At 32.3% G+C, this 18,400-nt stretch overlaps 1 protein-coding gene across 1 annotated transcript; it reads left to right on the top strand.

Moving 5' to 3' along the window:
- The first annotated feature begins 6,768 nt into the window (after positions 1–6,768).
- Positions 6,769–8,095, top strand: LOC149226241 (protein S40-1-like). The gene has a single exon (XM_089377458.1). The coding sequence runs from the start codon at positions 7,374–7,376 to the stop codon at positions 7,986–7,988; it is 615 nt and encodes a 204-aa protein (XP_089233584.1). The 5' UTR covers positions 6,769–7,373; the 3' UTR covers positions 7,989–8,095.
- Positions 8,096–18,400: the final 10,305 nt, after the last annotated feature.

The raw sequence follows: 18,400 nt of genomic DNA, 5'->3' as shown, positions 1-18,400 counted from the left end.
ACTTGTCTTTAGCTGAGAATGAGTTTCACTATCGCTAGGCTCGTTAAAACATAGCGATGGGCTTGCCCGAAGGGCAGTTTATAGAACAAGCATATGTTATCCTCCTCAAGCTTGACAAAAATAAAGAGGTACTGGTCAGCAATGACTGGGGAAAAATTGGGAGAAACTCAAGAAAACTTTGATGGTAGCAAGTCGCTCTTGAACATGACACTTTTCCTCCGTACCACAATTGGGTTGGGTTGTTTCATTCACCGGTCACATCACCATGGTCTCGCCATACCATCCATATTTGGGGTAATGCTACCGATCCATCGCATCAGTGTCGCCATATGTTCAAGAGAAGTCATTCAGAGAAGTCAACCGTGTCCCATCCACTGCCGTACATTATCCTTCATCCTTTCATGACCGCCACCCTGAATCATATGTCACAGATCGTTTTCACCTCCATCAAAATCATTAGCTCTGTTCCGTGTCATTGATGTGGGATTCATTAAGGCCCTCCTTTGACGGATCGCTTCTTGTCGACATCAGCTCATTATCCAAGAAGTTGATCTAGGAACAACCCCTTCAGTACTTTGAAGCTTGCATGCCTCAATGGCAAGTTTCTCACTTCCGGCGACAGGTATACATCAATGACCTTCGACCGAAAGATTTTGCGTGGTGTTCGACACCAAGTCCTTTATTCACACCACGTGAATTGTACTGCAGTACCTTGAGGGTCATTATCATTATCGGTGATTCCTCTCGCGCTTGTTAACGGTTTACCTCATTGACCGGTAATCAAGCGATGTCTTTCCATGTTCGACTTCATAACATTTCTCACATGGATCGACTTGTACTTAGAGTGAAGATCGAACGAGTTTGAAGACCCCAGATCTAGTTTCATCCATCCGGGCTGTGATATATATTCAGGAAAGATAAAGACATTTGACATGTACATCATTGCAGCAGATAATCATCCTACCCAAAGAATGATAATTTCATCAAAATTATCAGTCTACCATTAGACGATTGTCTGTTCTATGTACAGAAAAATGAAGCTGAGCATGGGAATGCCCGCCTCAGCTAGATCATGAAAGCAGTATGAAAACTAATGTAATGTATTGTATCTTATTACAGGTCTCTTCCCAGCATTGGATGAACTTCGGATCCTCCTGATAAAGCATTTCACCCGATAAACGGCCTCATACTTTAGGGGGCAACTGTTATAGACATTTTTGTGCCTTACAGTTATAAGCATGAAATGTCCATAATCTAAGGGATCCAAAGTCCCTAAACATGTTGTTCCTACCCCTAGAGGAACAAGGCTAACAAACCACAACAATTCACAGAAGTTCTCCACCAGAAACTGCTAAAAAACAAGTCAATTCAGGATCAGTTCAGAGGCTCCACTAGCTGTCTGCGCTGAAATGCAAACTCTGAACTGGCTACCTGCACTGCAACGTAGGTAGAAGCACTACCCAGGTGCGCTGAACGAGAGTTGACAAGTGGCAAGTTCATTCAACAAGGTGTCAAGACCCAGGAAGCTTCCAGAATCTTCCTCAATGACACTTGCCTCAGTAAATTCGACTAGTGATGAGTAAGAGGTTCTCAATCTCCAAGTGGAAGCAAGAACCTCCAAGTGGATACAAGAACTGACAGAGGGAGAGGACACTAGTCAGATCTCAAGCTGACTCATCCTCTCTCCAAACATCTATATATGGATCTCTCCTCCATGAGATCTAGGGGCTGGAATTTTTGTTATTGCAAAGAATTGCTGTTGGTTTGAGACTGGAATCATTGGGTTCTTAATGCTTTGAAGGGAGGTGAAGATAGGAATTCCATTTGCTGGGAAGGAGATGCTGGATTGGAGCCTTCTTGGTTGTATCTCTTCCTGAACCTTGTTATTCATCAATAAAGCTATCTTGATTTCTCCTATATACTGATGTATCTTGGATGTATGATTGCATTAGTATGTTTAGTTTATTTCTAATCCTGAACTAGTTATGAATATGAATCTATGTCTTTGCGTAGTGTTCTCTTCTTGTGATCTTGCAGAGACCTGTTGAAGCTGGGCGAGCGAGAAGGCAAGTAACTGAGAACTCTCAAAGAGAAGAGACACCGGATCGAGGGACAAACAGAAGACACCGGTTAGTCCATCCATCTCTCTTCATTCTTAATTCATAAAGGAAGAATACTAGAATAGCTGCCTCTGTTTGTTGCTAAGGCACTGTCACACCTTAGGTGGATAGGATCGTCCTGCATAGGCATTTTTCCCCACAACATTAAGGCCGAGTGGTCACACAGTGGTTAGATCCAGTGGCTTAGGTGATGGTTCTGGAAGACTCTATTGCAAATCGTAATCACAATCGGCGGAACCATTGGTGTACAGACATTTTGCGATAAGACGAACTCGCGGGGATTATAAAACTCAACATATAATAATATCGAATCCGACACCTTATTGCAAAATGCAATCAACAGTTACAGCTGGGGCCTCTTTGTAAACACCAGCCCCTTTTGTGATTGCGATATACGATATATCTCATCGCAACTAAGCTCTGTTGGTGACCGATTCATAACCTCTTATCCACCTTCAATATGAGATATGCAATATCGCAATCACAAATTGGTAATATTGGGGCCTGACCACTTAAGCCGCTCCTTCCTTTTACTCTTATATGCGATATATGAGACCCAATGGAAACCCACCACTTGGAATTTCCCCATTCACTAAGACCTTTTCCACATCATCTCCTCCTGCCACTTGGAAAAGTCAAACTTGAACTTTGACTTGCTTTAACTTCTGCATACAAGCTTAGATTTAAGTGTCGTTCACACCGTTGGATTCAGAATGACAAGCTCTTTGATCTGAAGCTAAGTTTAACAAAATTTAGACACTTTTATTTTTGAGCATCTGATCAAGTTGGCACCTATTCTGGTATTTGATTGAAATATTTTCTCAATGGGTTGTCAGTGTGCTAAGATAATGGTTTTTTCTTAAGACTAAGATTGATATATTTTTTGTACAATTATTGGGTGAATAGAACACTCAATACAATTTTTAGTGTATGTAAATTTGAAACCATAAATATTGAGTTATTACATTTATATTTTATATTCAGAAGGAGGGAAGCTAAGAAAACCAATTAAAGAGCCAATTTCCCAAATGAATCCTTAAAAATAGGGGAAGACCATAACCTAGGAAAATACTAGTAGGAGAATAAATAGCATCGCTAGGAGGATAAACATTCAAATGTACAACAGAGAGAGCATAAGGGCACAAATGACCAACATTAACCCAACATTCCAAGCAAGAAACCACCACCCAATGAATTGTAACTTGTTACTAGAGAGAAAACTAACACTAGGAGGATGATAATTCATGTGTAGAAGAAAAGGCACAAGTTTGCAAATGAAGAAACAATCACCCAACATGTAAGACAAGAAACCTCAACCCAACAAGGTCTAACTTCTTAATAAGGATAATACTAATAGTGGGAGGATGATAATTCAAATGAGAAATAGAGTAGGTGTAGGGGTGCAAATGAGCCAACAATAACTTGACAAGCTAAGTAAACAATTGCAACATAGTGAATTCCAACTACTGAATATGGAGAAGAGGTTTAAATAAGATGATATACCACTTCGATCATATTCATATCTTTATTTATTACAATTATAAAAAGGAGGGGATAATAAAGGGATATCCGACCTCATAAATCCCATGGGGGGACCAATAGCTATGTTCTCTGGTGCACCCTTGAATTTCCCAATGCTCCCATTCACACCGTCAATCATGATAGAAATACTTCACTTTAGACCTCTAGTTATTGAATTCTATTATTATCATATCAACTTGCTTATACAAAAGGATTATTAAACTCATAGGGATAAGTTCACATAAAGGGATTCTTCCATTCCATCCATGCTCATTCATTACTTTAAATTTCCTTGTGTTACCTTTCATGAAATATAATGCTTTATCATAATCTTGTTATTGAGATTATGATGATTACTAAAGGAGGGCCAAGTGCATGCCACCTTGCATGGGGAACAAATGGATGGAGAGGACATCTACTTTCCCAAACCATACACTAACAATTCTTAACACACAGTGGTTTGCTAAAATGCCACCAAATTTGCATTTTCCTTGAAGGGGTTTATTCATGGGATGGGAAATGGGATAATTGATCATTGATAAGAAAACTCCCACCACCAAACCAATTTCCATATTATCTATTTCATCCACCATGGTGTTATTGTGCCTTAGGATATGATAATATTGATATTTTAAAAACTTATCAAGAAAAAGTCTCATACGAAGTAAAATGGAGTTAAGGTGCATATCATTAGGGTTAATTCCTCTGTGAAGATGACTTATTATATTTTTGGAATCCCCAACCATGTGAATCTTTGTAATACTCACGAAGATTTGATTTGATGATAAATAAATACTTTTAAACACTCCTTATAGTAAGGTCACCCATTCAAATTTACTTGTGTTTAACAAAAAAAAGATGTAAATCTTTTTAATTCTATGCACCCAAATTAGAAAAACGGGAAATTGGCCTCAGAGTGAAAGTAAAACTAATAATCACTTGAATTAATGTTTGCCCTAAACTAAAAGTGAAACAAATAAGCACTTAAAGTGAGGCATGCCTTAGACTCGAAGTGAAACTAATTCCTACCACCCTTATCTAAAAGCTTTATTATAAAAGTATTATTACAAATGATCTTATCTTAATTAGTATATCCAAATTATATACATATATTTAAACGACATCTTTGTATTATATTGATACATTTTTTAAAAATTTAATCTTAAATATTAAGAATTTATGTGGATTGAAAATTTTGAATTTATTCAATTTATGTGGAGTTTCATTGAGTATTGAATCTATAGGTCTTCTCTTTAAAGTTTCAGATATAAATTTTATCATTTCAATTTTTAAGTTAAAATGTTGAAACATATCACTTTTAATATATATGTTGATTATGGAAAAAAATTAATTGTAAACAATTAAATATGTTTTGATAATTAGATGTATTTACAATATCGAATTGAGAAAAATTTTTCATAAAAATATTTAATTCTAATATTTTTAATTATCATTTTAATATTTAAAAAGATGATTATTAAATTTGAAAAAAATCATTTTAATATTTAAACAAATTTTCAAATTATTTTTAATAAAGAGTGTTGAAATCTAATGGATAAATTGTTCTGTGGTATGTCTTTTTCTATGTAAATTAAGTCATAAGTGAGAGATTTGAATCTTAGATCTCTTAGTTTTCGCACATTTCACGTTACTTTGATTACCAATTAAACTATCCAACAATTTATAATTAAAAACATTAAACTTTTAATAATATAGCTAAAAATATGAAATTTAAAAAATAATATCAATTGGGAATTCCACCCCTTAAAATATTCCAAACAAGATCATGTTACTAACATTTACAAAATTAGTTACAAGGTTTCAATCATGAAGCATGTGAATTCAATATTTAGTACATGATTTCCCCACTCATAATTAAGACTGACTAGTTAAGAAGGTGTTTATGATGAGTTAAGAAGGTGTTTATGATGGCTTAAGGGGCAGTGACTATAAGAGCATGAGGTAACAACACATATTTAGTAATTATTTTATAGTAAAATATTAAAAATAAGGTTTAATTAGTTAATATTATTTTGGAATAGAGTTTTCACTATATAATTTTAATTATGAATAATTATTAAGTAGATGATATAATTTAAGTTACACTTAATATTTTAAAATATTTTTAAGAGTATTTACAGATCAAAAGGCTGACATTTATTTTCGAAGTTGTTATACTATTTTTATTTTAAGTAATGTGATTAATTAAAGAAAAACTATCATATGAATACTTGTTATGGTTTTTTAGGCATGTAGTATTAGGAAAAATTAATTTGATTAATTAAAAAAAATACCATATTAACAAGTGTTATGGTTTTTTGGGCATGTGGTATTAGTAAATCATGCTATTAACTCAAAGTATTGTAACACAGTCTATTTATAAGTTAAAAACTTTCTTAATAAAGTAGGAGTGAATTTCATGATTAAGCTTCATCGTGAGAGGGGAACAGCCTAGATCACTAGCTAAGGCCCCTAAATGACCGCTCAGTGATGAAGGAAGTTGTTTCGTGTATTTTTAATTGTAAATATATTTAATTCATATATTATTTTTTTCTTTTAATAATACTATTGATTTAAAATAAAGTTATAAATTAATTAATTTTTATGTTTTTATTATTTGATAATGTAACTTGTAAATTGTTAATATTTACTGGTCATTTAATTTATATAATTACTTTATTTATTATATATTTTAATTAGAAATTATTAATATAATTTTTAGTATAATTACTATTTTAAATCATTTAAATACACTTCTAAATATATAAATAAATTCAATATGTAAACTGATAGAACATTTAAAACATACCATAATTCAACAAATTCTTGACTAATTTCAAACTAAAAACCAAAAACCTAGTAAAACAATTTCAAATTTTAAACGCCATGAGAATTATGATATATCAAAGTAATTTAAATTTTAGTTGGACGATTCAAATTTCACGCAGTATGTATAGAATTCAACGAAGTATACATTAATTTTATATGGTATTTAATTCTGAATAACAAGATGACAAGTGGTTAATGAGTGCCACCGATACACAGACTCCATGGTTATCCAAATTCAAATTGCATTTCAATTCCCTTACAAACTTTTCCAAATTCAAATTGGATTTCAATTACATTACAAATTTGATTGAGAATTTGTAAATGGCTTAGCATAAGAGAATTCTATCTGGCATGAGATTGGAAAGAAAAGACGAGCTAAGTTCCATCAAAATCCTCAGAGGGGAGATCAGTTACAGAAGTCATAAACATCTCTGAGCTTCTGGACTCGTTCATGGCTCCCAGTTCCTTCTTAATTGCAGATTTTGGCTTATAAAACTCGAAGAAACACCGAAAAACTAGTGTGATAATGGAGGTTCTGAACTTCGGTATGATAGAGTGCCCAAGTGCTTGAAAAATGAGTTTTAGGAGTCAAAGAGGACTACAATTTAAAGGTATTGGACCAGAGCTGTCATGAAACTGAGCTCCTGGTAATTACAGGGAGGACTAAGATGAAAACTAATGAGCCAGAGAACTGAGAATCAACCCAATTCGAGAAAAATAAGTTTTTGTTGAATCTGAGGATCTCAGAGTTTCATACGCAGTGATCAAGACTTGGGTCGTTTCGAATTTGCGAAAATTTTGTGAAGAAGCATTGGTAGAGCCAATAAGGTAAGAATTTGCTCAATCTGAGTAACCTCATATAGAATTTAGCAGCGGGACATTGAAGAAAGCTCTTGGGTAGCCATGGATGGGGGTAATTCTTTGTTGGGCAGGCCCAAAACAAAGGAGAACTATCACATTTACAAGCTCTTTAGTCTTGAGCAGTCAGGAAAAGAGGATCGTTGTGAGATGATGGAAGAGTTTAATGAGGAGGATATATGGGGTGGTTTTAATCATGCCAAGACCAGGCAAGTTGGCTCACATGAAAATGAGTGGAATGGTGTTCCAGTCTGCAGATCAGTGGGAATCATGGAAGGGAATAATAATAATACCAGGAGAGCAGTGAAGATTCCTTGGAAGGAATCATGGCATGAAGAGAATAATAGGAGGAGAATGAGGTATCAATGCTCCGCACCTGTGAATATCCCTAACTGGTCTCAGATGGTATGGAAGGAGGAGAAGAATGAGAATGACAGGAGGAGAAGTCATGTGAAAGTCGATGATAAGAGTGATGATGAAGAAGATGATGAGGAGATGGATTTTCAGAGAATCCCACCCCATGAACTCATTGCCAGGCAGCTTGCCCAGAGTGAAATATTTTCGTTCTCAGTGTATGAAGGCGTTGGGAGGACTCTCAAAGGCAGAGATCTCACCCAGGTTCGAAATGCAGTCTTGATGAAGACTGGTTTTATTGATTGAAATCCAATGTCAAAGAGAATTTGGCCTCTGTATTTCAAATTCTAAATCTTGGGTGTTAGCGTTATGCTGTAATTGAAAGCAATAAAAGTTTGGTTCTGTTTGAGTTATGTTCTTGAATTTTGAAAATGTAGATGTGAGCAGCACAGTAATTACAGGAGTTTTAGAAAACATAGCTGAGTTTGTGCAGATCACTAGTTTTCTTTTATCCCTTTTTGTTTTGTAATTTCCTAAAAATATCAATGTAGTCCTGCACTTGTAATTTCCTAAAAATATAAATGTAGCCCTGCACCTAGATTGTAGTAGGCATTGGACATGTTTTTTTGAGTTTATTCTATAAATGTTATTTACAGATTTATTTGATATGAAAATTCCATATGCCAACTTACAACTTTGTTCTTTTGAAAATCCCTTGTACCCAAATTGTAAAAGTTGTGATTGGGAATCACTGTTCCAATGTATTATAAGAATAACTACATCACATAATGGAGGTGACACGTTCCGTCAGATAAGAACTCTATATCTCCTCTGTTTTTGAAAAAATATGTAATATAAACTAATTTCTCCCAATCTCTTACTATAATATAGTATATGCCTGTCTGACCTTTTTAATTATAGAATGTGGTGAAACGGCTGAACAATTTTGCCTTCATATAAAAAGATTATGGTATCTGGTTACTTAAATAAAATAGTTTTCCTGCAGCAGGTTCAATTTGGGTTTGCAAAGGATTCAGGAGAGGTCAGTTTAGATTATCAGTTGGTGGAATTCCAAAGTTTGTGTTGTGTAATCATAATTTTTTTGATTTAAATCGGTAGATAATTAAGCCGAAAACTTTTGTATAGTGAGGTTTATCCTCACTACATTGTTCATAGTGAGGTTTATCCTCACTACACTGTTCAGATTCATGATCCTTAACAAAATCTAAACATGTGTCCCTCATTTTAAAGCCATCATATTTTCTTTGTACATTATGTGCAAATACTAGTATACTTAATTTCATAGAAGCTGAGGACCATAAATTATTTCATGGTGAATTAAGTAAACACTTGCCAAGTAACTTTGCGAATGATAATCTATAATAAGTCGGTGACATTTTTCTTGCTTCAAAGAAGTTTTATGTTCAAATATGCCAGGGACCCATATTAAGGTGCGTTTCTACACAAAATAAAATTGATCGATTGTTCGAGGAACATTACTTCAAAGTAATATAATAGTTGCACAGCAAGACTGGTTTTTTTTCCCAATTATATACCAGTTGAACATATGATTTACAAAAATTGAACTTACGTGGTGAGGATAGAAATCATTCCTCTCAATCCAGAAATAAACCTAATTGACAGTTATATGATGAGGATAGAAATTACTCCTTTCAACCTCGAAATAATTCCAATTAACAGTTTAATAAGCCCCATTGACATAATAAAACTGGTTTTTACCAACATTACTCATCCAAACATCATTCCTCTCGACCCTGAAATAAGCCCAATTGACATAATAAACTGGTTTTTACCAACATTACTCATCCAAACTTCATTCCTCTCAACCCTGAAATAAGCCCAATTGACATAATAAACTGGTTTTTACCAACATTACTCATCCAAACTTCATTCCTCTCATCCCCGAAATAAGCCCAATTGACATAATAAAACTGGTTTTTACCAACATTACTCATCCAAACTTCATTCCTCTCCCCCCTGAAATACGCCCAATTGACCTAATAAAACTGGTTTTTACCAACATTACTCATCCAAGCTTCATTCCTCTCGACCCTGAAATAAGCCCAATTGACATAATAAACCGGTTTTTACCAACATTACTCATCCAAACTTCATTCCTCTAAACCCCGAAATAAGTCCAACCGGTTTTTACCAACATTACTTATCCAAACTTCATTCCTCTAAACCCCGAAATAAGTCCAATTGACAGTTTAAAAAGCCCAATTGACATAATAAAACTGGTTTTTACCAACATTACTCATCCAAACTTCATTCCTCTCAACCCCGAACTAAGCCCCAATTAACATAATACAACTGGTTTTTACCAACATTACTCATCCAAACTTCATTCCTCTCCACCCTGAAATAAGCCCACTTGACATAATAAAACAGGTTTTTACCAACATTACTCATCCAAATTCCAATTTCTTCTTGGAAATGGAAGAAAGAAAAAGTTAAAAACACCTATTAAAAACTCTTTATTGTCTTTCTTTATTATGTCTATTAAACTTTAATGATCTCTGTGTAGACTGATTTTTAACAGTATTTCTCATCCAAACTCCAATTCTTGGAAATGGAAGAAACGCATTTTAAGAACTCTTTATTATCTTGCTTCACTTGTCTATGAAACTTTAAGCATCTCTGTGTAGATTATTTGTTTGAACATGATTCATGTAAACCCCATTTTTCTGGTTCGCCAACCTACTAACTGATCATTTAATTTTAATAATCTTTTTGTAGATATTGTTGTTGAACATTTTTCACCCAACTCCCAATTTTCTGGTTGGCCAACTTACTACATGGTTATGTAATCCTATATAATAAGCCTTACATTGTGGTAGAGAAGACACCTCAATTTCACCATCTACGAAATTTGATTTGGTTGGTGAAATAACTTTGTGGGGTTAAACTAGAATGGATCTTTTTGTTAATGGAGTCTCCACTTACAGAATGCTCCCAGGAAGTCAAGCTATACTGCCAAAAGATGTGATTTTTAAATTTGTTCTACCCTGAGTGCAAGTTTCAAATTGGTGGCAATCCTTTCTGCGGGTTGAACTGTTTATGAAGTCTGCTTATGAAATGCCTCTAAGAGGGCAGGCTGGAGTATTGTAATATGCGATTTCTAAAGACAGGGTTGTGCTCTCTATGAAATTTTAAAATGGACCTAGATTTATAATCTCTATCAAATTTTAGGGTGGATGCTTCACAATTCTTGAACACAATTTTGGGCTTTTACATGCAGTAACAGAATAATGAATTTACAGAGTACCTCTTGAGAGGTCAGCCTAGGGAGTAGAGCGCTGATAATAAAGTTTGATACTTGGATTACTAAAATTTTGCATGGGTGTTTGGTTACATAAGTTTTAAGAAAGTTTAACATGACTCTCAATGATTACAATTATGACAATACAGTTGTCTATATTAAGTTCCAGAGGAGGTCCTATTTCAGGCTCTAGGAAGTGATTGTTTACAATATCAGGACAGTCACTCATGCTCTGTTGGTTTTGAAGATGTGCACACCTTTTTATCAGGGCTGTTATTAGTGGCTCGGGTGGTTTTGAAGATACACAAATTTTTTTGAAGAATTTAATGAAATCAATCTCAATGGGGATTTTAATGGGGATTTTGAGTGAGCAGGAGGTATACATGAGCAAAATTTCAATTTTGACGATGGAGAAACAGAATTACACATCATATTGGGTTGGTTGTAGAATTAACCTCTAAACTCAATAAAACAAACATAATTATAAAAAAAAAAACAATAAACTTTCAAATAATTACATTTTACCAAACACATAATTATTCATGAATAATTTACAAAATAAAACAATTATGTAAAAAAAATTATTAGATATCTCTATATATAATAAAAACTAAATATAAAAATTTAAATTTTAAATAATATTCTAACTAACTGAACATTTAACTAAACATAAAACATTTGATATTAATAAAATTGACATTTTCATATAAATCTTCCAACATTAAACATCTTTAGTATCAAGACTGATATTAATGAAATTTATATTTCTATATATAAACATCTTTACTCTCATCAAAACTGTTATAGAATATAGTAAATACTGTTATAGAATATAGTAAATATAAAGGGGAGTTTGATTAATCATGAGAATTTTGAATGTTTCCATCAGATTACATATTTTTATCAAATTTTGAACATCTTTACACCAAGGAAAAATTCCATATAACAATCAGTAACTTTTATATATATATATATATTTGTCTGTATACAAACATTTTATAAGAATTTTTTTTGATGGAACATATATATATTATTTTTTTAAGAACTTTTATTTTTATATATATATATTTTTGTCTGTATACATACATTCCATAAGAATATTTTTTTGAGAGATAAGGAAGGACATATCAAAACAAGAATAATCTTTAAAAAATAAGGAAGGACATATCAAAATGGTTATAATCATATTTTACAACTGGATTTGTCATTTAGTTTCGTACCAGCAGATCACATGCTATCCTACTTTTATTTCCAGGGATGGATAACAAAGTTTTAAAAAAGTAAAGACGAAAAAGAGAGGTGGTCCAATGCTGCAGCGATGAAATCCCTACATGTTTGTTGTTCAGTGGTCAACATGATTTGATATTCAATGGTGTACACCACATTTATGCTTAATATGATGATGCTGGTCCATCTGTACTATAAATAATGGAGGAAACAGGAATATCAAAATGACCGGAAGCTCATATTTTATTAGTATATGCTCAAAATATACCATAATGGCATATTAAAGTTTTTCAAATAGAATATTAAATAAGATCTGATGACATGGAGAAGGGAACAATAATTTAATATACCATGTGGAAACAACACACCAAAATAATTGGTCTCGGCTCTGTTTGGCTTTATATTTACGTACAATGAGGCAACTCACACCAAAGTTGTAATGTAAGGTTGTAAAAATTTGGGTTTATATTTACGTACAATGAGGCAACTCACACCAAAGTTGTAATGTAAGGTTGTAAAAATTGCAGCAAGGCATACTAAGGCAACTCACACCAAGGTTGTAATGTAAGGTTGTAAAATTCGTAGAAAGGTAAAAATATAAAAATTATAGTAAATGTGTAAGGATGAGAGTCATATAGATAGTCTAATTGGTAATGTCTGTGGAAATGACATCAAATTGGTATATGCGATTTTTTTTTATTTGTGGGATTTTATTGCTAAGTTTATGAAGGAATACATACTCTACCTTCTCTGGTTTTGAATCTATAATCTTTTTGGAGGAAATACATACTCTTAACCATTAGACCCACTCAAGTTTTATATATATATATATATATATATATATATATATATAAAATGAAGAATTTAGTAATTATTCATATTTATTTTATATGAGATTTATTTGGATAACTATCACTATAAAATTTAGATGAATTACACACCTTTATACATAATTCTCACAAACACACACATATACATATATATATAATATTTGGTAATTGGGTTGAGTTGGGTTCATATTCATTTTATATAAAATTTATTTGGACAATTATCACTATAAAATTTATAGTTGAATTAAAAACACCCTCTCACATTGTTCATTGTTTTAAATTAAAAATATTTGAACTTTAAATTGAATACTTTACTTAACATTTCAGTTTAAAATGGTCGCTAATTAAATTGCCCCTAAAAATATATATATCTGTTTCATTATTTATAATAAAAATATATTTTTAATATTTTATTTAAAAATAATATTTAATATTTTTTAACATTTCAATTTAGTACCATCACTAATTAAATTACCCCTAAAAACAATATATACTTCTTTTTATTATTTATAACAAAAATATATTTTCTAATATTTTATTAAAAAATAATATTTAATATTTTTAAATGAAAATTTTTATATTGAATATACCTTAAGAGTTAATCAAAATTATCAAAATTATCCTACATACCTTAGGAATCAATCAAAATAATCCTCTATTAGCTATTCTACGTACCTTATGAATCAATCAAAATAATCCCTTATTAGCTTAGTGTTTTAAAGTAATTTATTTTAAATCATATTTGAACACATGAGGCGGTAAAAGCATTTGCTAATTAGGGGAAGAACGTTTTAAAAGGGTTTCGATATTTAGGCACCGGGCCTACATTTTAGATCTTTAATATTAAATTTTGACATCAGGACCATCACTAATTAAATTTTCCCGAAAAATAATATATATTTATTTTTATTATTAATAATAAAGATATATTTTCTAATATTTTATTTAAAAATAATGTTTGATGAGATGTTTTTAATGAGATTTTTGGAAGTTTTTTCGGTGAGTTTTTTTAGTCTACTTCGTTTAAATCGTATACAATCAAAAACTAGTTTAACTAACACTAATCAAAATTTCACTTCAAATTTTTCCACTAAATTCTAACACCAAAAAATCATACTAAAATAACTCTTTTTTCAAATATTAAAAAAATTACTTCATAATTAAAAAATTGAAAAGATTTATATTTAACCTACCTTATGAATTGATCAAAATTATCCTACATACCTTATTAATTAATCAAAATAATTTTCCAGTCGATTTAGTGCTTTAAAGTAATTTATTTTAAATCATATTTGAACATGATAACATGGGGCGTAAATCAATATTTAGGCACTTCAACCTACATTCTAAACCCATGATATTAAATTTTTGCTTTATTCATCTAATTTTATATTACTAATTCATTACTAGTAAACCATGAAAATATTTGTTTATTAATGTAATGTTTATTTAAAATAACTAAATATCCTATAATTGAACTTATTAACCATCATTATCACACAATTTTTGTATAAATGATTGGTAAACTTTATATTGAAAATTAACACCCTAGTATGAGAAAATAAAAGTGAAAATATTCTTTATTAATGTAATATTTAGTTAAAATAACTAAATAATAATATGGCTAGCCATCCGAACTGTAATATAATTGGAACTTCCAAATACAAAATATTAACCATCATTATCACACATCTATAAACGAATGGTAAACTTTATATTGAAAAAGAGCATCTAGTGTGAGACAATAAAAGTGTGGCGTAGTCGTTCAAAAAGTTTACAGCATCCTCAACCATTAAGACATCACCTCAAACTCTGTTACTTACTTTAGTGTGAGACAATAAAAGTCTGGTGTAATGGTTCAAAAATTTTACAACATCTTCAACCATTAGGACATGGCCTTTATGGATATGTAAACAATATGCAAATGCAAAGAATGTAGATGCCATTTAATCTTGTTGTTTTGGAAGGAAATAAAGTATTATATCTCCAATATTATTGGAGATAGTGCAATTAATTAATCTACTTAGTTTATGTGTTCTATGTGGCCATTTAACTTATATTATAACATTTATTTTCTAAAATTAATTTATATTAGGATAATTTTTTTTAGTTTATGTATTATATGTAGATATCTAACTAATTTTGTAATATTTGTTTCGTCAAATTAATTTTTGTTATTTTTATTTTGATTGATGAGGTTAATAGATGTGTTAGTAGACGAATCACTCTTGTGGACAAGAGTGATATCTTTAGACTCAATAATTAAGTCTAGAATAAATAGAACAATATCCGCTAACATTTTTCTAGAAATACTTGAACAAATAGAGATGCGCTTACCTAATTAACGAAATAAGTTTTCAAATTCCTTGTTTGCTTGAAATCCCATTCCACTTTCAATCCTTGAAACTGGAATCCACAACAACAGAAATAGGCACAAGATCAAAACATACAATACATCAATAAGTTCAAGCTATTACTAAACAAAAGATCAAGGAGCTCTGATACATACATGTAAACATTAAACATATCATGTGAGAAAGATAGTGTACTTGTATTAATAATGAGAAGAAGAGTTTACAACCCAATAGGCCTTGATGTCATAAGCCTCCTTCCAACAATCTCCAATTCTCCCTTTGCAATGACAAGCCTTCACTTTGACAAAATAAGTGCATAAATTAAGAACCTAAAAATCCAACCCTTTCCCCTTTGATATTCTTTGTACAAATAGGAGAATAGAGAAGGTTGTAGATCTATTTGTCATGGGATGAGATCCACATAAAGGGGGATGGGATCCATCAAGTCAGGGATGAGGTCCAAGTAGATAGGGAGTCAAGCCCATTCTGTTTGGATAAGATTCTCCAACAAGGCTTCTAGATTTTACTTTTTATTTTTTACCCATGTAAAAGGGTCATCACATTTTTTAATGCAGTAAAGTGCAATGGTCATATTAGGTTTGTAATAGTAATAGATGTGACATTACACTTTTCTAATGTGCATCCAACGATGATGCTTGAAATTAGGGTTTTTTAACAATGGATTTTTTTTCCAACTTTGTAGGGGATTGTTCAAAAGGGTTCATCAAATAGCAAGAGATACAGATTTATGATCATTTGCTTAAGTGTGATAAAATGATGTGTAACATATTCCCCCTAAAGTACAAAGTCAGAAACTATATATGAGGATTTGAGTGCTTTATCATGCAAATGTTGGAATCGAAGACTGATTGGTTAGAGACCTGAAAATCAACAATCAAGGATTACAGTACAATATCATCATGAGATCATCTCTGAGGTAGGAATTCCCATACTCAACATAATATATAAACAACTCTAGACCTAAGTATGGAAATGTGAAAAGATCGATCTGAATAAATCGAAGTAATGAACACTGGACATACATTGTGGATCCATGCTCAAAGATACTCAATATGAACATATCCACCAACATATATTCTGGATCTATGCATCAATCATGAAAAATCCACGTAGCCTAGATATAACAAACAGGATCTAGGGTCTTCATCTCTACCACTTAATAATGTGAATCTAACCATGTGAATGAATGTGTTGAAGTCAAACATGGTAGATACCTTCTGATTACGAGTCAATGATGAGAATTGTTAACATATGTGAGAGGAACCACCAATAATGGAAATGGTCCTCAAGGTATTATAGTATCATCTATGAAGCATGAATTAATGATATGAAGTTGAATACTCATATAATCTCCCAATTGAAGGCCAATAATGTAAAACTATTGTCAAAAGTGAGGATACTTTCCATTGAGGCATGCAAGTTCTAAGGCAATAAAGGGAGTTTATAAGTCAACTTCCTAGATAATGTGTTGATGTCAATATGAAGTGATTCGTTGTAGGAGGGCCTTGATGTATTCCCCATCAATGACAAAAAACATGTATTAAGATTCAATGTAAGACTGATAAAGTAATTCAATATTGACTAAGGGATGGCCGACATGAGAGAGGGCTATAAGTACTACAAATTTTTTAATTAAGGTTGAAATTCTCTTGAACATATTGGCGACACTATACAGTGTTAGCAACACGGGAAAAAATGAGATAAAAGACCAGTATGAAGGATTTCGGTGAGGTATGATCAACAAATAGGTAAGTGGATTTCCCAACCCAATAAAACACGAAAGTGAAAGAGTGTCATGTTCAAGAGTGACTCATTGCCAAATACAAATGCCATACACTATTTTCCCAATTTTCCCCACCATTTATGACAAGTACCTCTTTCTTTTTACACAAGCTTGAGGAGGATAACATATTCTTGTAGTATAATCTCATCCATCGGATGAGTCCTTCGAAGTATTTTTAATGGACCCATTCTGTTTTGATAAGGTTCTCCAACAAGGCTTCTATATTTTACTTTTTATTTTTTACCCATGTAAAAGGGTCATCAAACTATTTAATGTATCAAAGTACGATGATCATATTAGGACAGATGTGACATCACACTTTTCTAACGTGTAGTTGTTTTCTCTACAACAACACCCTCCAAAATTTTAACTACTCTTAAATTTTTGAGCCTACTAGGGATCTTGTGATCACTCTTTCCATAGTCACTTCTTGGCCAGTGATGATTTGTTAAGGTTTTGGGCTGCCTTCTTGGATTGCAAATGTCAAGGTCACCTACTCACATGTGCTCATCTCGTAACGAATTCATGAGTGCATTATTTCATGCAAGCTTGAAAAAGCCTATCACAGTCCATCAAGATAGTGTTTACGCCATGATCAACCCATATTAGTAGTTAGTTTGCATATCATTGACAATCTCTCACTTTTGGCTACGTTTGTACTTCTATTTGGGCGATTTTTTCAAACTTTCGCTTTTGCGCACCTTGGTTTTCATGAGTGTCGTTTTCATGTTTTCGACTGTCACTTTTTATTGCTTTCAGTTTAATTAGTGTCACTCTCATGTTCTCTTCACTCTGGAATGTGTCAATATGACCGTTGTTTGCATATTGCAAGTGTCCTTCACACATTTTTTTCCATATCACATGTGTTGTCTTCTGGCATGGGAAGTGTTGCTCATCGCCTGAATTGGAGTTTTGGTTTGTCTCTAGGGGTAATATTTATGATAATGAGTTTTTCTTACAATGTAACATGTATCACACTCATTCCCAAATTTTTGAGCACTATCGCATGAGTTTCTTCACTATTGTCACAAAGTGTATCTTTAGTATCAGACTTGGTAGGAGTTGTCGCAAATTTGTTGCATTAAGGAAGGTATGTTGTTCATATGTTCTGAGTGTTATTTGTCATATCTTTAAGTGATTTAAGTGTGTGATCATGCTCAGAGTCTCTCTTTTACTCATCTTCAGCTCATTGATCCAACACTTGGTTCAACAAGGAAAAC

This window comes from Pinus tabuliformis, chromosome J, assembly GCF_031772625.1.
Source record: "Pinus tabuliformis cultivar Carrire ecotype Pingquan chromosome J, CPIR1, whole genome shotgun sequence".
Taxonomy (NCBI): Eukaryota; Viridiplantae; Streptophyta; class Pinopsida; order Pinales; family Pinaceae; genus Pinus; species Pinus tabuliformis.
Note: the sequence above shows the minus strand (reverse complement) of the source record. Positions and strands in the feature narration are given on the sequence as shown.